General features: G+C 53.8%; 2 protein-coding genes across 2 annotated transcripts in view; one reads left to right on the top strand and one right to left on the bottom strand.

The window, feature by feature from the left end:
• Nucleotides 1-10,696, bottom strand: part of ATAD5 (ATPase family AAA domain containing 5) — a 36,026-nt gene extending 25,330 nt beyond the window's left edge. The window contains exons 1-7 of the mRNA XM_069748752.1: nucleotides 10,569-10,696; nucleotides 6,497-8,259; nucleotides 5,408-5,489; nucleotides 5,169-5,306; nucleotides 4,812-4,902; nucleotides 3,045-3,102; nucleotides 2,222-2,400 (exon numbers count right to left, since the gene is read on the bottom strand). Coding sequence (XP_069604853.1) covers nucleotides 2,222-2,400; nucleotides 3,045-3,102; nucleotides 4,812-4,902; nucleotides 5,169-5,306; nucleotides 5,408-5,489; nucleotides 6,497-8,259; nucleotides 10,569-10,619 — 2,362 coding nt within the window. The 5' untranslated portion in view covers nucleotides 10,620-10,696. The remainder of the gene's footprint in view (nucleotides 1-2,221; nucleotides 2,401-3,044; nucleotides 3,103-4,811; nucleotides 4,903-5,168; nucleotides 5,307-5,407; nucleotides 5,490-6,496; nucleotides 8,260-10,568) is intronic.
• Nucleotides 4,850-19,866, top strand: part of LOC138662800 (uncharacterized) — a 28,890-nt gene continuing 13,873 nt past the window's right edge. Inside the window, exon 1 of the mRNA XM_069748754.1 lies at nucleotides 4,850-4,978. The gene's annotated coding sequence lies outside the window, so the exon portion shown is untranslated. The remainder of the gene's footprint in view (nucleotides 4,979-19,866) is intronic.

Raw genomic sequence — 19,866 nt, forward strand, 5'->3', positions numbered from 1 at the left:
TGGCAATTACAGCTACAAGTCGCTTTGGATAAGTCTCAGTTTCACCATCTGGCATCTGGTATTTTTGCCCATTCCTCTAGGTAAAACTGCTCCAGTCCTTCAGATTAGATGTTTCCTCTGGTGAACAGCAATTTTCACTTCTGACCACAGATTCTCCGTTGGATTAAGGTCTGGACTGTGACTCGGCCACTCCAGAACATTCACACCTTTCTCCTTACACCACTCGAGTGCTGCTTTATCTGTGTGCTTTGGGCCGTTGTGTTGATGGAAGGTGAACCTCCGTCCCAGTCTCAGATCACTGAAAATCTGAAAGAGGTTTGTTCAAGAATATCCCTGTATTTTCCATCATTCATCTTCCCTTTGACTCGGACCATTTTCTCTGTCCCTGCTGCTGTAAAACATCTCCACAGTATAATACTGCCTCCACCATGTTTCACTGTGGGGATGGTGTTCTTGGGGTGATGAGCTGTGTTGGTTTGGAACCAGACATAGCGTTTACCTTGGTGGCCAAAAAGGTGGTCTAATCTATCCACAACAACTTTTATACATTTGAGGAGTCTCCAACATGTCTCCTGGCAAACTCAAACGAGCCTTACAATTTTTATGTGTAAGTAAAGACTTTTCTGCCCACTCTTCCATAAACGTCACCTCTATGGAGTGTACGGCTTATTGTGGTCATATGGACAGATGCTCTAGTCTCTGCTTGGGAACTCTGCAGATACTTCAGGGTTACCTTTGGTCTTTGTGCTGTCTCTCTGATTAATGTCCTCATTGCCCAGGCTGAGAGTTTTGGTGGGCGGCCCTCTCTTGGCATGTTTGTTGTGGTACCATGTTCTTTCCACTTGATAATGGATTTGATGGTGCTCTGTGGGGATCATCAGTGATTGGGATTGTTTATATAACCCAACAAAGACTTGTACTTCTCAACCACTTTGTCACCGACTTGTTTGGAGATCTCCTTGGTCTTCATGGTGTGGGTTGGAGATCTCCTTGGTCTTCGTGGTGTGGGTTGGAGATCTCCTTGGTCTTCGTGGTGTGGGTTGGAGATCTCCTTGGTCTTCGTGGTGTGGGTTGGAGATCTCCTTGGTCTTCGTGGTGTGGGTTGGAGATCTCCTTGGTCTTCGTGGTGTGGGTTGGAGATCTCCTTGGTCTTCGTGGTGTGGGTTGGAGATCTCCTTGGTCTTCGTGGTGTGGGTTGGAGATCTCCTTGGTCTTCGTGGTGTGGGTTGGAGATCTCCTTGGTCTTCGTGGTGTGGTTTGGAGATCTCCTTGGTCTTCGTGGTGTGGTTTGGAGATCTCCTTGGTCTTCGTGGTGTGGTTTGGAGATCTCCTTGGTCTTCGTGGTGTGGTTTTGAGATCTCCTTGGTCTTCCTGGTGTGGGTTGGAGATCTCCTTGGTCTTCCTGGTGTGGGTTGGAGATCTCCTTGGTCTTCCTGGTGTGGGTTGGAGATCTCCTTGGTCTTCCTGGTGTGGGTTGGAGATCTCCTTGGTCTTCCTGGTGTGGGTTGGAGATCTCCTTGGTCTTCCTGGTGTGGTTTGGAGATCTCCTTGGTCTTCATGGTGTGGTTTGGAGATCTCCTTGGTCTTCATGGTGTGGGTTGGAGATCTCCTTGGTCTCCATGGTGTGGGTTGGAGATCTCCTTGGTCTCCATGGTGTGGGTTGGAGATCTCCTTGGTCTTCATGGTGTGGGTTGGAGATCTCCTTGGTCTTCATGGTGTGGGTTGGAGATCTCCTTGGTCTTCATGGTGTGGTTTGGCGATCTCCTTGGTCTTCATGGTGGTGTTACGTTAGTGGTGCCTCGTTATTGGTGTTGCAGCCTCTGTGGCCATTCAGAGAAGGTAAAGTGTATATACTGACACACATGTGACATTTAGATTGCACACAAGTGGAAGACCCATCACTAAGCACAGGACTTATGGTGGGAAATTGCTTGCACCAGGGGCTTTATAGTAAAAGGGGTGAATGCACATGCCAATGTTCAGGTATTTGACCCCATAAATGTAATTTCTGCTGATAATTCTCACTTCAACATATTAGACTATTCAGTGCTGATCATCACACACATCGGAGTACACAAATATATACACAAAATTTAATGTACCAAAATAGATAAAAAGCCGAGAGGGTGAACACTTTCACAAGCCACTATGTCTAGCTACAGACACTGAGGGCGCTGCGTACACGGCGGCCGCTGACTACCCCGCGCCTCTGGCGACTCACCGTCCCTCTGCTGCACGTGGGCAATGGTCTGGAAGGAGGAGCCGGACACCGCGTAGGCCTCCATGGCAGCAGAGGTCCTGGCCATCTGCCTCCTCAGGGACTCCGGTAATCCGCTCATCAGGAACGCTCTCCGGGCTCTCTCCTGTTCCCCGTCCTGAGAGTTGTCAGACGCCTCAGAGCTGAAACAGTTGTCAGGGGTTATGGGGATTTACGGTGCGTCTGCCTGTGGTGGGGAGCAGCCGACAACCGCCCCACCGCAGGCAGCAGCATGTACAGCGTGGCATACAGTGTACGAGGACAGCACCGGATCCAGCACCGCAGCCAAGACCACAGCAAAATGCAGCCCCAGCTGCCCCCGCACATGCTTTACACTGCAGCTCTGCTCTTCCTTCACTGTCCCTGCAGCATCGCACATTACCACCAGCACAGGCAGGCTACAACTGTATCTGAAGAGGAGATAAGTCTCCAGACAGGAGGGATAAGGGCGGGGGTCCACCCCCCAGAATGGGAGGGATAAGGGCGGGGGTCCACCCCCCAGAACGGGAGATAGGGGCGGGATTACACCCCCCACACAACAGGGATAGGGGCGGGTGGGGGTCCACCCCCAGATGGGTGGGATAGATGCGGGGGGTCCACCCCAGAACGGGAGGGATAGGGGCGGGTTAGGGGCGGGTCACCCCCAGATGGGGGGGGATAGGGGCGGGGTTTTCTCAAACACAGGGGACACCGGCTGTTGGTCAGAGCATGGCTGTACTGGACGCACCCCCCCCCACCGCTCACCCGTGGCACAGCACACCCACACCCCTGTGTTGGTGCCACGTACCCGTTCTCGGTGACGGCGGATCCTTTCTCCACCTTCTTCTTGGTTTCTCTCTTTGAACCTTTCATAAAACACAACATTAATTTCCATGAAGCGATCTGTATAAATCCTGCGGGAGTGTGCTCGCCCCAGTGGGCCCCCCGCCTCACAGCGCCCGCCCCAGAGGGCCCCCCGCCTCACAGCGCTCACCCTAGAGGGCCCCCCCGCCTCACAGCTCTCGCCCCAGAGGGCCCCCCGCCTCACAGCGCTCACCCCAGAGGGCCCCCCGCCTCACAGCGCTCACGCCAGAGGGCCCCCCGCCTCACAGCGCTCACCCCAAAAGGGCCCCCCCGCCTCACAGCGCTCACCCCAAAAGGGCCCCCCGCCTCACAGCGCTCACCCCAGAGGGCCCCCCGCCTCACAGCGCTCACCCCAAAAGGGCCCCCGGACTCACAGCGCTCGCCCCATAGGGCCCCCCGCATCACAGCGCTCACCCCGGTGGGCCCCCCCGCCTCACAGCGCTCACCCCGGTGGGCCCCCCGGCCTCACAGCGCTCACCCCAAAAGGGCCCCCCCGACTCACAGCGCTCGCCCCGGAGGCCCCCCCCCCCTCACAGAACTCGCCCCGTATATTGCAGGGAATCCCAGTTTTAGCATTGAGCTCCCTGACACCACAGCTGCTGCAGAACCTCATTGCCATGAGCGCAGCAATACTGCGGCTGGGCATTAGTGTGGTACAGGCAGAGGACGCCTGCGGGGAAACAATGATCGCAATGAGAGCGAGCAAGGAGGGAAGCTCATCACAGTGAGGTTCTGCAGCAGCGGTCGTCTATAAGGACGTGTGATCCCACTGCCCCGGGCAACGGGGAATACAGTGCAGCAGCCGCTCGCTTCATGGCAGGTTACCGGCAGTGAGCGCTCGCTTCATGGCAGGTTACTGGCAGTGAGCCCTTTCTATGTGGCACCGGCTGGGAGTGCTCGCTTTATGGTACGTTAACAGAGTGAGCACTCGCTTTACGGCAGGTTACCGGCAGTGAGAGCTTGCTTTACGGCAGGTTACCGGCAGTGAGAGCTCGCTTTACGGTACGTTACCGACAGGGAGTGCTCGCTTTACGGTACGTTACTGGCAGTGAGAGCTCGCTTTACGGTACGTTACTGGCAGTGAGAGCTCGCTTTACGGCAGGTTACCGGCAGTGAGAGCTCGCTTTACGGTACGTTACCGGCAGTGAGAGCTCGCTTTACGGTACGTTACCGGCAGTGAGAGCTCGCTTTACGGTACGTTACTGGCAGTGAGAGCTCGCTTTACGGTACGTTACTGGCAGTGAGAGCTCGCTTTACGGTACGTTACTGGCAGTGAGAGCTCGCTTTACGGTACGTTACTGGCAGTGAGAGCTCGCTTTACGGTACGTTACTGGCAGTGAGAGCTCGCTTTACGGTACGTTACTGGCAGTGAGAGCTCGCTTTACGGTACGTTACTGGCAGTGAGCTCGCTTTACGGTACGTTACTGGCAGTGAGAGCTCGCTTTACTGTACGTTACTGGCAGTGAGCTCGCTTTACGGTACGTTACTGGCAGTGAGAGCTCGCTTTACGGCAGGTTACCGGCAGTGAGAGCTCGCTTTACGGTACGTTACTGGCAGTGAGAGCTCGCTTTACGGTACGTTTCTGGCAGGGAGCACTCTCTTTACAGCAGGTTACCGGCAGTGAGAGCTCGCTTTACGGTACGTTAATGGCAGGGAGTGCTCGCTTTACGATACGTTACCGGCAGTGAGCGATCGCTTTATGGCAGGTTACCGGCAGTGATTATCTTCGTCTTCACTTTCTTCCCCAGAACATCATTTAGACTCCGGAGATTTGTCGTCTTTTCCTCGTTTTTGGAGAAATCCTGCAGGAACAAAGACAGAAAGAGGCCAAGTCCCAGCACAAGCTCTGTGTGGGGGTCTTCTATACGTACAGTACAGGTGAGGGGCTGCGGTGTCCTGTGCGGCATGAGGGGTGCGAGTGTGAGAGGGGGTACACCAGGTGCCTGTGATGCAGAGGGGTGAGGGTACCTGTGGGAGTTTGAGGCTATATGCAGGGTGGAGGGGTGCAAGGCTACCTGTGTGTGTGTGTATGTGTGAGGCTACCTATGGGGTGGGGGTGTGAGGCTACCTGCGAAGCGGTGACGCGGCTCTTCTGACGTGCGGACCTTCTCTGCGGATTCTCCGCTTTCACCAGGCTATGCTGGATGGCCTTGGCCTTCTCCAGAATCTGCTTCACTTTACTGATTTTCTTGCTGCTTTGGGGAACCTGCGGATGAGACATCGGCGGATGAGACGTCGGCCCACCAGACGTCTCCCCACCAGACCTGTCAGTGAAGGATCGACCCCATGTATAAAAGCTCAGCTAACCTTCCTACATCCCGGTGTGGAGCCGTCAGCGTCCGAGTCACCCCTCCAGGAGTTATTCCTCCGTAGTCGCGTAAATCTCATTCTGAAAAGCAAAGCGGGTGACATGTTGGCACCACCTGTGGTATTATACAGCGGGCACAACTCACTAATCACAGGGGACGGTGACAGCAGAGAGGACAACACAGCGGCTCATGGGGGCCTCATCCTCTTTACTGGAGGCAACCAATGACACAGCAATCCACACACAGAGCGGAGAGGGGACGCACAGCTGACTATTGCAGGAGGCTTCCTTGTATGTACCTGGTGACCGTCCCCCGTATGGGACCTGTATGTACCCGGTGACCACCCTCCTGTACGGGACCTGTATGTACCCGGTGACCACCCTCCTGTACGGGACCTGTATGTACCCGGTGACCACCCTCCTGTACGGGACCTGTATGTACCCGGTGACCACCCTCCTGTACGGGACCTGTATGTACCCGGTGACCACCCTCCTGTACGGGACCTGTATGTACCCGGTGACCACCCTCCTGTACGGGACCTGTATGTACCCGGTGACCACCCTCCTGTACGGGACCTGTATGTACCCGGTGACCACCCTCCTGTACGGGACCTGTATGTACCCGGTGACCACCCTCCTGTACGGGACCTGTATGTACCCGGTGACCACCCTCCTGTACGGGACCTGTATGTACCCGGTGACCACCCTCCTGTACGGGACCTGTATGTACCCGGTGACCACCCTCCTGTACGGGACCTATATGTACCCGGTCACAGTCCCCCGTACGGGACCTGTATGTACCCGGTGACCACCCTCCTGTACGGGACCTGTATGTACCCGGTGACCACCCTCCTGTACGGGACCTGTATGTACCCGGTGACCACCCTCCTGTACGGGACCTGTATGTACCCGGTGACCACCCTCCTGTACGGGACCTGTATGTACCCGGTGACCACCCTCCTGTACGGGACCTGTATGTACGCGGTGACCACCCTCCTGTACAGGACCTGTATGTACCCGGTGACCACCATCCTGTACAGCACCTGTGCAGGACACATCTCTTGAGGGCTATGGTGGACGGCGGCTACCTGATTGGGGACTCTGTGTCAGATGGCACAGTGATGACTTCAGCTTTATAAATGTCGGCGTTTTGGCGGGGGGTCTGCACTTTTGGGGTGGACATCAGCAGGGGGCTTCCTGTCCTCTCCGGGGAATTTCTGGAGGGATTGGACATCTCTCTCCTCAGACTTCTCCGTAACACAGGGCTGGGTCGCATCGGTGACATCGGCTCCTCCTCTTCTGGAGGGGATTTGGGGGTCTCTGATCTTGGGGCAGATGCCCGTTTCTTTACTTTTTGTGTCTTATCCGGCTCCTTCTCTTTGTCTGGGGGCCGCTCCTTTGATGATCTGGGGATCCCTACCTTCTTCCTTTGTAATCTCTGCATCTTCTCCGGCTCCGCGGCATTGTCTGGGGGATGCTCCTTTGATGATCTGGGGATCCCTACCTTCTTCCTTCGTGATCTCTGCACCTTCTCTGGCTCCTCGGCAATGTCTGGGCGCAGCTCCTTTGATTTGAGGGTCTCTGCATTCGGTGCAGATGGCAGATTCTTCCTCCTTCTCTTGAGTTTCTGCACCTTGTCCGGCTCCTCAGCCTTGATCTCCTCATTCACAGCTTTGTCTAGCGGTTGCTCCTCAGCTTCCAGTTTAGGGGGGTCCTCTATGCCTGCGCTGGGCTCTTTTCTCCTTGCGGGGGTCTTCTTGGTGTTGGTTTTTGCAGCGTCGCCCGCTTGTCGGAAGGCTTTCATGAATTGCTGCCTTTCTGCCTGAGTGGACCTCTGCCTCGTGGGTTCCCCGGCTTCAACATCAATGACGGCCAGCTCCATGTCGTCTTCCAGGATGACCACGTTGGACTTTCTCTTAGTGACCACCGGGCTGACCTGATCAGAATCTCGGGAAGGGGTGTCTACTCTTTTTTTATCTGCTCTGTTCTTTTTGAAGATGGAGGCAATTTTTGCAGTGTTTTGTGAATGTTGAGGAGGTGAAAGGTGAACCTGCGCCTGGACGGTCACGGTTTTTGGAGAGGGAAGCAGCTCGGCCAGGTCACAGGGGTCAATCAGACTGGGACCAGATATGGACTGGTCATTCGCACCTTGGATCTTCATGAAATCTTTGAAAGATATAGTTGGGGTTCGGTGGGAGGAATTGTTCCCCAGAAGCTCCAGGCTGGAATCAAGCGTGGAAGTCGGGCCTCCTGATGAGACATTGGAGGTTCCTGAGGACAGCTGTTCTTTGGGGTCATTAGTTGGAGGCTCTTCGTTATTCTGCTCGGTCTCCACCCTGGGCCTCCTCAGGACTCGCCTTCTCTGGGTTCTTGTGGAGCCCCCAGCAGTGAACGTTTCGGATTGAAACACAACATCATCATCATCGTCGTCATTGCCCAGGTCCCCAGTCTGACTACAGATCTCTGCTAGTAACGCCGCCGTGTCGCTGCCCATAATCCCGCTGTTTGATGGCTTCCTCCCGCCGCTGTCATCACAGGCCGGGGCCAGGTCCCCGAGCCTCCTGACTAGTCTGCGCCTTCCTGGCTTCGCAGTCCTACTGGCGGGTTTGGGGGAGCCGGTGACCGGGGTAGATGGAGAGCCCCTGCTTCTGGCCCCACAGACGGGGCTGGGGGTCTGTTTTTTCGGGGTGCGTTCCTTGCTGGCGGCTGGGGAGCATCTGATGAAGTAGTCAGCGATGTTGCTGTGTTTGGGGGACAGCAGCACCCGGTCACCGGACTTGGACACTGGTGAGAAGTAATTAGTGATCGGTTTACTGGGGGGGTCCTCATCTCTCCGCTGCTTCTTACCGGGCTGTAAAAGTAACAAAAAACTATATCAGGGGACCACAACAGCAGGGAAAGGACTGGGGCAGCAACAACACCACCGTGGAGGTGAGTGGGGTCCACAACAACAGGGAAGGGACTGGGGCCAAGACAGCACCATGGGGGAGAGGGGGGCCGCAACACCACCATCGGGAATGTGAGCGGGGTCCACAACAGCAGGGAAAGGACTGGGGCAGCAACAACACCACCGTGGAGGTGAGTGGGGTCCACAACAACAGGGAAGGGACTGGGGCCAAAACAGCACCATGGGGGAGAGGGGGGCCGCAACACCACCATCGGGAATGTGAGCGGGGTCCACAACAGCAGGGAAGGGACTGGAGTCACAACAACACCATCAGGGAGAGGGGGGCCACAACACCACCATCGGGGAGAGGAGCACGGGATCCTCAACAGCGTGGAAGAGACTGGGGCAACAACACCACCATCGGGGAAGTGAGCGGGCTCCACAACAGCAGGGAAAGGATTGGGGCCACAACACCACCAGGAAGAGGAGCACGGGGTCCTCAACAGAAGAAAAGGGACTGGGGCCACAACACCACCAGGAAGAGGAGCTCGGGGTCCTCAACAGAAGAGAAGGGACTGGGGCCACAACACCACCATGAAGCGGAGCAGGAGGTCCTCAACAGCAGGGAAGAGACTGGGGCAACACCACCATCATCAGGGAAGTGAGCGGGGTCCACAACAGAAGAGAAGGGACTGGGGCCACAACACCACCAGGAAGAGGAGCACGGGGTCCTCAACAGCATGGAAGAGACTGGGGCAACAACATCACCATTGGGGAAGTGAGCGGGCTCCACAACAGCAGGGAAAGGACTGGGGCCATAACACCACCAGGAAGAGGGGCACGGGGTCCACAACAGAAGGGAAGGGACTAGGGCCACAACAACACAAGGAAGATGAGCACAGGGTCCACAACAGAAGGGAAGGGACTGGGGCCACAACAATACCGGGAAGAGGAGCCACAACAAAACCACCACCACCAGGAAGAGCAGCTGGGGGGAGCCACAACAACAACAACAACACCGGGAAGAGCAGCTGGGGGGAGCCACCACAACAACAACAACACCGGGAAGAGCAGCTGGGGGGAGCCACAACAACAACAACAACACCGGGAAGAGCAGCTGGGGGGAGCCACAACAACAGGGACAGGAGCGGGGGCCACAACAACAGCACCGGGAAGAGCAGCTGGGGGGAGCCACAACAGCACCGGGGACAGGAGCGGGGGCCACAACAACAGCACCGGGGACAGGAGCGGGGGCCACAACAACAGCACCGGGGACAGGAGCGGGGGCCACAACAACAGCACCGGGGACAGGAGCGGGGGCCACAACAACAGCACCGGGGACAGGAGCGGGGGCCACAACAACAGCACCGGGGACAGGAGCGGGGGCCACAACAACAGCACCGGGGACAGGAGCGGGGGCCACAACAACAGCACCGGGGACAGGAGCGGGGGCCACAACAACAGCACCGGGGACAGGAGCGGGGGCCACAACAACAGCACCGGGGACAGGAGCGGGGGCCACAACAACAGCACCGGGGACAGGAGCGGGGGCCACAACAACGGCACCAGGGACAGGAGCGGGGGCCACAACAACGGCACCGGGGACAGGAGCGGGGGCCACAACAACGGCACCGGGGACAGGAGCGGGGGCCACAACAACGGCACCGGGGAGAGGAGCGGGGGCCACAACAACGGCACCGGGGAGAGGAGCAGGGGCCACAACAACGGCACCGGGGAGAGGAGCGGGGGCCACAACAACGGCACCGGGGAGAGGAGCGGGGGCCACAACAACGGCACCGGGGAGAGGAGCGGGGGCCACAACAACGGCACCGGGGAGAGGAGCGGGGGCCACAACAACGGCACCGGGGAGAGGAGCGGGGGCCACAACAACGGCACCGGGGAGAGGAGCGGGGGCCACAACAACGGCACCGGGGAGAGGAGCGGGGGCCACAACAACGGCACCGGGGAGAGGAGCGGGGGCCACAACAACGGCACCGGGGAGAGGAGCGGGGGCCACAACAACGGCACCGGGGAGAGGAGCGGGGGCCACAACAACAGCAACGGGGAGAGGAGCGGGGGCCACAACAACAACACCGGGGAGAGGAGCGGGGACACAACAACACCGGGGAGAGGAGCGGGGACACAACAACAACACCGGGGAGAGGAGCGGGGGGGGCACAACAACAACACCGGGGAGAGGAGCGGGGGCCACAACAGCACCGCCAGAGGAGAGCACCCCCGCAGATTATCCGGCAGACGACGCCGCCGCTCACCTGCACCGTGTAGTCCTCCAGCGCGGCAGACACCGCGAGCACACCGACCATCTCTCCCGGGGGCAGAGGGAGGGCGCGCGGCTCCGGTAACAAATTTCCCGCGCGAAGGCCTAGATCACGTGACCAGAGCGACTGGCAACTCTAGCTCCTCCCACTCTGCTGAACAATCATCCTATTGGCTGAGGACGAATACTATTCGCTTCCCATTGGTTGAGTTTGAGGACTCTCTTGATTCCATTGGTCAGAATAATATTGGCGCCCTGACGTCAGTGGCAGCTGCAAGTGCGATACGGGCTGAGAGGAATTGGCGCCAAAAATCCTTCCAGGCAGACTGAGCAGAGAGGGCTGGCGGCGGGGCGGGCTGGTGTCACTCCCCGTGCTTGGCCGCTGTCCGCCTCCGGGTGACGTCACATCACGGAACCGCCCGGTCACAGCGATAAGCTCGAGGCGCAGAGGCGTTGTCATGGCAGCGGGGCCGTGTCTTCTGCAGTCGCCATATTGCTCCTCCAGTTGGTCCGCCTCCTCCCTGCACAGACCGGGCGCGGTGTACACAGAATGGAGGCCCCGGGTGTAACATCACTGTGACCCTGTCATGTGTGGGAATCCACAGCGCTGAGACCCCAGCGTTACCGGAGCGAGGGGCCGGACAGCGGCGTTGCCGGAGCGTGGGGCCGGAGGGCTGCGTTACCGGAGCGAGGGGCCGGACGGCGGCGTTACCGGAGCGAGGGGTCGGAGGGCTGCGTTACCGGAGCGAGGGGCCGGACGGCGGCGTTACCGGAGCGAGGGGCCGGACGGCGGTGTTACCGGAGCAAGGGGCCGGACCGCAGCGTTGCCGGAGCGAGGGGCCGGACAGCGGCGTTACCGGAGCGAGGGGCCGGACAGCGGCATCGCCGGAGCGAGGGGCCGGACGGCGGCATCGCCGGAGCGAGGGGCCGGACGGCGGCGTTACCGGAGCGAGGGGCCGGACCACGGCGTTACCGGAGCGAGGGGCCGGACAGTTGTTTTAGGGAAAAAACGCATCCTGCAAATGTCCGCAGGATGCATTTTTTACCATAGACTTGTGTATTGCCGACGGATCACGTAGTATGGCTATACATTGTGTCCGCCATTTCCTACCGCGCATGCACTGCCGGAACTCCGCCCCCTTTTCCCGGGACTTTAGAATGGGCAGCGGATGCATTGAAAAACTGCATCTGCTGCCCACGTTGTGCCGAATTTTCACAACGTCCGTTGGTAAGTCGCGCCGACGCATTGTGACGACGCAAGTGTGTAAGAAGCCTAAGTGTTGTGAATTCTGTGGCCAAGCTCCCTCCTGTGGTCGTGAGTGGTACTTCGGCTGGTTCTGTCTGTGAGCTTCCTTTTAGTGATAATCTTTAATCTTTATTTTTATATAGCGCTAACATATTCCGCAGCGCTTTACACACATTATCATTGCTGTCCCCATTGGGGCTCACAATCTAAATTCCCTGTCAGTATGTCTTTGGAATGTGGGAGGAAACCGGAGTGCCCGGAGGAAACCCACGCAAACACGGAGAGAACATACAAACTCTTTGCAGCTGTTGTCCTTAGTGGGGCTTGAACCCAGGACTCCAGCGCTGCAAGGCTGCTGTGCTAACCACTGCGCCACCGTGCTACCCCTATGTGATGGGAAATCTAGTTCATTTTGGTGATTAGTTCACCATGAACTAGTTCACTGAAAAGATTAGTTCATTTAGTTCAGTATTTCTCTGGATTCTGCTGAGAAGAGATGGATCCGTTCTAGTTCGTTACACAGAAGCTGTGGCTTCTAGGATGAGTTATAGTTTTGTTAAAATGATCAGAAATAGTTATTACATCTGATCATTACATAACAAACTTATTAAAGGGGTACTCAGTCTGGAGAAAAAAAATTCAAAAGTTATTTATTCAAGTTAGTAATTTTTTTTTTTCTTTGTGAAATATTTATTATTATTAATATTATTTAAATGGCGTGACAGATTACCCACAGAACCGCAAGCTACACTTATCACATTTGAGCAGTAGGAACATTTTGCTTTCTTCTGATCTCCACTAAGGCTACGTTCACATTAGTGTTTTGCGTGTTTGCGTCGGGCGACACATGCGTCATGCGCCCCTATATTTAACATGGGGGACGCATGGACATGTGTTGTGCGACGCATGCGTTTTTTTTTCCGCAAGCGTCGGGCGCAGAAAACGCAACAAGTTGCATTTTTCTTGCGTCCAAATATCGGCAAAAAAGGACGCATGCGTCGCAAAATGCAGCGTTTCTCCAGTCACCTTCCACGACAGCGGTACTGGAGGATGTCTCCCCGCCCTAATGGGGGACAGGAAACACAAAGAGGTTAAATACCCTCCCCTTCCTGCCATCTCCAGTGTTTTTCCTGTCCCCTATTGGGGCATGAAGAGGTCCTGCGGTAGTGCTGCCGTGGCCGGCGATCGGAGCGCTCAGGTCTTACCTAGCCGGGCAGCCTGGGTCGGGATGTGTCTCCTCCCTGCGGCGCTGCTCCCGTCTCCCCACATGGTGCGGACTCGGGACCCTTTCTCCGCTCCTCCCGCGCTCCTTCGGGAGTAAAGCGGAGCGGTGTGGTGCGGCCGGGGTCCCCGCGCGGCTCCCCGGCATTTCCGGTTCTCGGCATGTGCGTTCCAGCGGTGGAACGCACGCGCGTCGGACTGCAGTTTCTGTTGGCGGCATAGCGGTCTTTCCCCTACGCCTGGGACCGGGAGGAGGAGCACAACATGGGACGCAACTTCCACGGTATTTAACCCTGGTAGTCACCTCCAGGTAAGGCCCCCTGTCTGACTGACTGGACTACAGTGCTGACTGACCATGGAAGGTGACAGATCTATCTCTGCTTCTGCCGAGCCCTGCGTCCTCCCTCCTACCGTGAGTAGCGGGTTAAGGTCCCTTTACCCCTGTATTCCTTAGGGTGCCATATACTTAGTCCCCTTCTCTCTCTTTTTTAGGGAGACAAGGCCTCTGCCCCTAGGAAGGACAGATCTTCCAAGACAAAATCGGAAGATCGTAAATGTGGTGTTTGTGCATCAAAACTACCTTCTTCTTACAAGAAGAGACTATGCCAGCCCTGCACCGATGAAATAATTCGCTCAGAACAGCCATCCTTGTTTGAGAGCATTAAATCCCTCATTAAACAGGAAGTGCAATCCTCGGTATCGGCCCTTTCCCAGTCTCTGTTACCTCCGCCACCTCCTCCTAAAAAAAGGAAGACGACGGCGGTTACTTCTGATTCAGATTCTGGTGAAGTTCATTCCTCTGGCTCAGAGGATTTGTGGGAGAATGAGGGCTCCACTTCCACCCCCAGAGAGGAGAGTAAAAAATATTATTTTTCCTCAGAGGACATACAGGAGTTAATCAGTATGGTCAGGGGGACAATGGGTGTTGAGGAGGAGGAGAAGCCATCGGTGCAGGATGAGATGTTCGGTGGGTTGAAACCTAAAAAATTGAAAGGGTTCCCTATACATGAGAATGTACAGAGTCTCATCCTTCATGAATGGGAATCACCTGAAAAAGGTCTTTCTGTTCCCTCTGAACTTAAAAATCGTTTTTCTCTCGATGGAGATGTCTCTCTGTGGGATACCCCTAAGGTAGACGTGCAGGTCTCTAGAGTGTCAAAAAAGACAACCCTCCCTTTCGAGGATTCTTCCCAACTCAGAGACCCTATGGACCGCAAAATGGAGAGTTTACTAAGAAGATCGTGGGAGACTTCTACCAATCTCCTTAAAACAAACCTTGCGTCCACCTGCGTGGCTAGATCCCTATTTCGTTGGCTCCGCACGCTAGAAGACCACCTTACCCAGGGAACATCTAGGGAAATAATCTTAGATTCTCTCCCGCTTCTCCAGAAAGCTACGGGCTTCCTGGCCGATGCTTCGGCAGAGTCCGTAAGAGTGGCTGCCAAATCAGCAGTTCTCTCTAACTCAGCCAGAAGAGCTCTATGGCTCAAGTCTTGGAGTGGGGATATAACGTCCAAAACAAAACTGTGCCATTCCCTTTCAGGGCCGCTATCTGTTCGGGCAGGCCCTGGATGATATTCTGGATAAAGCAACGGACAAAAAGAAAGCGCTTCCGGAACAGAGAAATCCGAAGAAAAGTTTTTTTCGTCCCTCAAAAGAGCAACCCTTCCAACGGGAATTCAAAGGGAAAGGCAAATCAGGACGCTGGAGCTATCCTAAAGGGGGGAAAGGTAGAAACATCCTGGTTCCCCAGTCCCAGCAGACCCCAGAAAAGCAGTGACTACGCCCAGGGCGTTGGGGGGCGTCTCTCGAACTTTATCAACCAGTGGAGGTCCATTTCGTCGAACCAGTGGGTACTCTACACTATTCAGAATGGACTAAAATTAGAGTTCGAGAGCCCTCCCCCTCATCACATGAGGATAACCTCATTACAGAGTCTCAGCCCTCAGGGCGCATTCCTTTCCGGCCTACAGAACTTACTCCAGGAAGGAGTAATTTCCCCTGTACCTCAGCAAGAAATTGGCAGAGGACACTATTCCCATCTGTTTCTGATCAAGAAGCCTTCGGGGAAGCACCGAATAATAATCAACTTGAAGCCCCTGAATCAAGTAATAACCTACAGGAGGTTCAAGATGGAGTCGGTCAAGACAGCGATCCCTCTGATAGGACAGGACTGGGTGATGGCTACAGTAGATCTGAGGGATGCTTATTACCACGTCCCAATCCATCCAGAATTCCGGAAGTTCCTAAGATTTGCAATATCTCAGGATCGGGAGATAGTACACTATCAGTTCAACTCCCTTCCCTTCGGAATCGCCTCAGCACCCAGAGTCTTTACAAAAATCATGACAGAAGCCATTATATTCATCGTCTTCAGGGGATCTGCATAGTACCCTATCTAGACGATCTTCTCATTGTCGCTCCCTCAGTCTCCCGCCTCAGTGCCGACTTAACAAGGTCTCTAGAAATCCTAAAATCATTGGGTTGGATCCCAAATCTAGAAAAATCGGACCTTCATCCCTCCAGGAGGAAGAAGTTCCTAGGAGTCCTTCTGGACTCGGAGGCGAGGAGATCCTTTCTGCCCAGAGAACGTCAACTCGATCTGGTACAGAAGATAACGGCATTCAGAACCCTGAAGGCTCCTACTCTACGACATTCCATGTCTGTGCTGGGATCTCTAACATCTTGTATCCAGATGGTACCTTGGGCACAAGCCCACACGAGAATCCTCCAAACCCATGTCCTATCATCCTGGGACGGTCAGCAGAGTTCTCTCTCCAAGAGAGTTTGCCTTCCCAATCATGTCAAGGCATCCCTGGCATGGTGGCTACGGGTTCGAAACCTCCAAAAGGGGGTCAGTTGGGATCAGATCCCACTAAAGACACTAACATCGGATGCCAGTCAAAGGGGATGGGGAGCTATAGTCGAGGGAACCCATTTCCAGGGCACCTGGGGCCCAGACATCAGAGCAAGCTCTTCAAACTTCAGAGAACTGAAAGCAGTAGAAGAAGCATTAAGAGCTGCATCCTCCCTTGTTCAAGAACACCATGTCAGAATATATTCCGACAACATGACCACGGTAGCATACCTTCGTCATCAAGGAGGCACAAGATTCAGGAAACTAAAGACCTTAGCCTCAAACATTTTTTTCTGGGCAGAGAGACACGTTCTCTCTATCTCAGCAATTCACCTGAAGGGGTCAGCCAATACCCAGGCCGATTTCTTGAGCAGAAGGGATGTGCATCCAGGAGAATGGTGTCTGTACCAGGAGGTCTTTCTCTCCCTGATTTCCAGATGGGGGATCCCAGAGGTGGACCTTTTTGCCAACAGTCAGAATGCCAAGCTGCGAACTTATTTCTCCTTAAATATGACAGACAGAGCACTGGGCATGGATGCGTTCTCTCACCCGTGGAGGTTCGACCTTGTTTATGCATTCCCTCCGATCCCATTAATATCGAAAACTCTACAGAAGATCCGATCGGAACGAGTTACGGCGATTTTGATAGCGCCAACATGGCCAGGGAGGAGTTGGTACAGCGCCCTGTTAGACATGGCCCAGGAAGGTCCAGTGTGTCTACCTCAGAAGGAAAATCTTCTTCGTCAGGGTCCATTGCTGCATCCAAACCTTCACAGATTGAATCTTTCAGCATGGTTTCTGAGGCCGAGATACTAAAGGCAAGAGGTCTCTCAGATGGAGTAATTCATACTCTCCAGAACAGTAGAAAACCCATAACAAATGCCATTTATGCCAAAATCTGGAAGAGGTTTTCATCGTGGTATCTTCCAGACATTCCTGATCCATTTCATCCAAATATTGCCAAAATTCTGGACTTCTTGCAAAAGGGTCTAGAGTTGGGTCTTAAGCCTAACACCTTAAAGGTACAAATTTCAGCACTTAGCTCCTATTTCGATCAGGATCTAGCCAAACATCGGTGGATCAGGCGCTTTGTTACTTCAGCAACTAGAATCCGTCCCAGAGTTCTCAACAATATTCCTCCTTGGGACCTTAATCTGGTCCTTAAGAGTCTAACTCGAGATCCTTTTGAGCCTTTATCTCATATTTCATTAAAGGTTCTTACCCTAAAGACGGTCTTTTTAGTGGCTATTACCTCGGCCAGACGGATAGGAGAACTGCATGCCCTGTCCATACAAGAGCCTTACTTAAGGGTAACATCTGATAGTATAATCCTGCGTCTAGATCCTACCTTCCTACCTAAAGTAACATCAGACTTTCATAGAGGTCAGGACATAGTGTTGCCCTTGTTCTACCCAGATCCTTCTAATGTGAAAGAAGAGTCCTTCCACATTCTGGATGTCCGCAGAGTGGTGTTACATTATCTTTCACAAACAGAGAGTTGGAGGATTGACCAAAATCTCTTCATTCAACTCTCCGGGAAGAACAAAGGCAGAAAGGCTACGAAAAATACTATCGCCAACTGGATTAAACAAGCCATATCTCTGGCATACTCATCCCAGAATCTACCACCTCCTCCATCACTGAAGGCCCATTCTACACGGTCGGTGTCAACATCATGGGCAGAGAGGGGTGACGCTTCTACGGAGCAGATTTGCAGAGCTGCCACCTGGTCATCAGTACATACGTTCACCAGGCACTACAGGCTTGATTTCAACCGGGATTTAACTTTCGGCAGAACAGTTCTGCAGGCGGTTGTCCCCCCCTAAAAATTATTTGTTGGTACTACTCCAGTACCGCTGTCGTGGAAGGTGACTGGAGAAAATAGAATTATTCTTACCGTTAATTCGGTTTCTAGGAACCTTCCACGACAGCACTAATTTCCCTCCCTATCTGATGATTTTATTGGATGATTCCTGCACTTAAGTGGTAACTATACATACTACTGTGTCCAGAAAAAACACTGGAGATGGCAGGAAGGGGAGGGTATTTAACCTCTTTGTGTTTCCTGTCCCCCATTAGGGCGGGGAGACATCCTCCAGTACCGCTGTCGTGGAAGGTTCCTAGAAACCGAATTAACGGTAAGAATAATTCTATTTTTTGCATGCGTTTTGGTGCGTTTATATGTGCGTTGCGGCGCACAACGCAAATGTGAACGTAGCCTAAGTGTGAAATTATTCCATACCTGGCTTCTCTTTCTCTTCAGTGTATTATCTGCACACATTATGGTCACTTGCAGTCTCTGGTATTGAGCACTGAGCAGTCAGTATTCATTTCACACCACTGCAGTAGGTGGCAAAAGGAAGAGATGTGGTGAAACTACACAGAACTACAGATTTACCAAGCTGCCCATAGCAACCAATCACAGCTCAGATTTCACTTGGCAGAGCACTGCACTACTGCAGTATCAGAAAGCTGACCTGTGATTGGTTGCTATGGGGCAAAGAAAATCTTTCTATTAGACAGCCTGATAATTCTCCACCCTATCCTGGGAGGAGCTGATAGGGAATGCATCATGTCATGTGACCTGTGAACTAAATGAACTATGTGAACTAAATGAACTGCTGAACTAGATGTTCTGTTGAGGCTGATCCTCTACAGGAGGCCGATCTTATCACAAAGACTGGTGAGGGGCATGAACCACAGCACAGAAACACTCTCATACACACATGAGCTGTGTCTGTCTACTGTACAATTTCAGTTTGTATTGTTACTATTATATTTGTATTTACTATTTGATGTGTGGTATAGTGTTTTACTACCTTCTTTTCCAGCATCAGGAGCTATAAAGAGCAAGTTTGAGACCAGGGATCTTCAGTGTGAGGAGCTGTATGAGGGATCACTCTCTGTCTCCTCCCACTTGCTGTTTAGTTCATAATGAACTAATCTCTGTCAGGATGGTGAACTAGATGAACTAGTTCACTCTGAAGATTAGTTCATTTTGAACTACTCACTCACGAACTACCCATCACTATTCCTTTGGTGGATGAGAGTGGTACTGCGGCTTCTGAGTTTCCTTCCTCAGGTGATGAGGTTAAGTCGTTAGGTGCTGCTCTATTTAACTCCACCTAGTGCTTTGATCCTGGCCTCCAGTCAATGTTCTAGTATTGGTCTTGCTTCCTCCTGGATCGTTCCTGTGGCCTGTCTATCCTGCATAAGCTAAGTTTTGCTTGTGTTGTTTTTGTTTGCTATTTTTTCTGTCCAGCTTGCTATATTGGTTTTTCTCGCTTGCTGGAAGCTCTGAGACGCAGAGGGAGCACCTCCGTACCGTTAGTCGGTGCGGAGGGTCTTTTTGCCCCTCTGCGTGGTTGTTTGTAGGTTTTTGTGTTGACCGCAAAGCTATCTTTCCTATCCTCGGTCTATTCAGTAAGTCGGGCCTCACTTTGCTAAATCTATTTCATCTCTGTGTTTGTATTTTCATCTTTACTCACAGTCATTATATGTGGGGGGCTGCCTTTTCCTTTGGGGAATTTCTCTGAGGCAAGGTAGGCTTATTTTTCTATCTTCAGGGCTAGTTAGTTTCTCAGGCTGTGCCGAGTTGCATAGGGAGCGTTAGGCGCAATCCACGGCTACCTCTAGTGTGGTGTGATAGGATTAGGGATTGCGGTCAGCAGAGTTCCCACGTCTCAGAGCTCGTCCTATGTTTTTGGTTATTGTCAGGTCACTTTGTGTGCTCTGAACTTCAATGTCCATTGTGGTTCTGAATTACCTGTTCATAACACCTAAGATCTTGATTGGCGTGGTCTGGTTCACAGTCCTTGACCTGAGTTTTCTGAACCTGGCTCACAGGCACACAACAGCCCCTTGGATCGTGTCTCCTGGTACGCTCTGGGGTCTCTGTCTGGATGTCCCTCTTGTCTCCTTTGCCGCTGTGGCCTTTTATATTGTGGAACCGTGTAAGATGACCTGCCC

Source organism: Ranitomeya imitator, chromosome 2 (genome assembly GCF_032444005.1).
Source record: "Ranitomeya imitator isolate aRanImi1 chromosome 2, aRanImi1.pri, whole genome shotgun sequence".
Classification (NCBI taxonomy): Eukaryota; Metazoa; Chordata; class Amphibia; order Anura; family Dendrobatidae; genus Ranitomeya; species Ranitomeya imitator.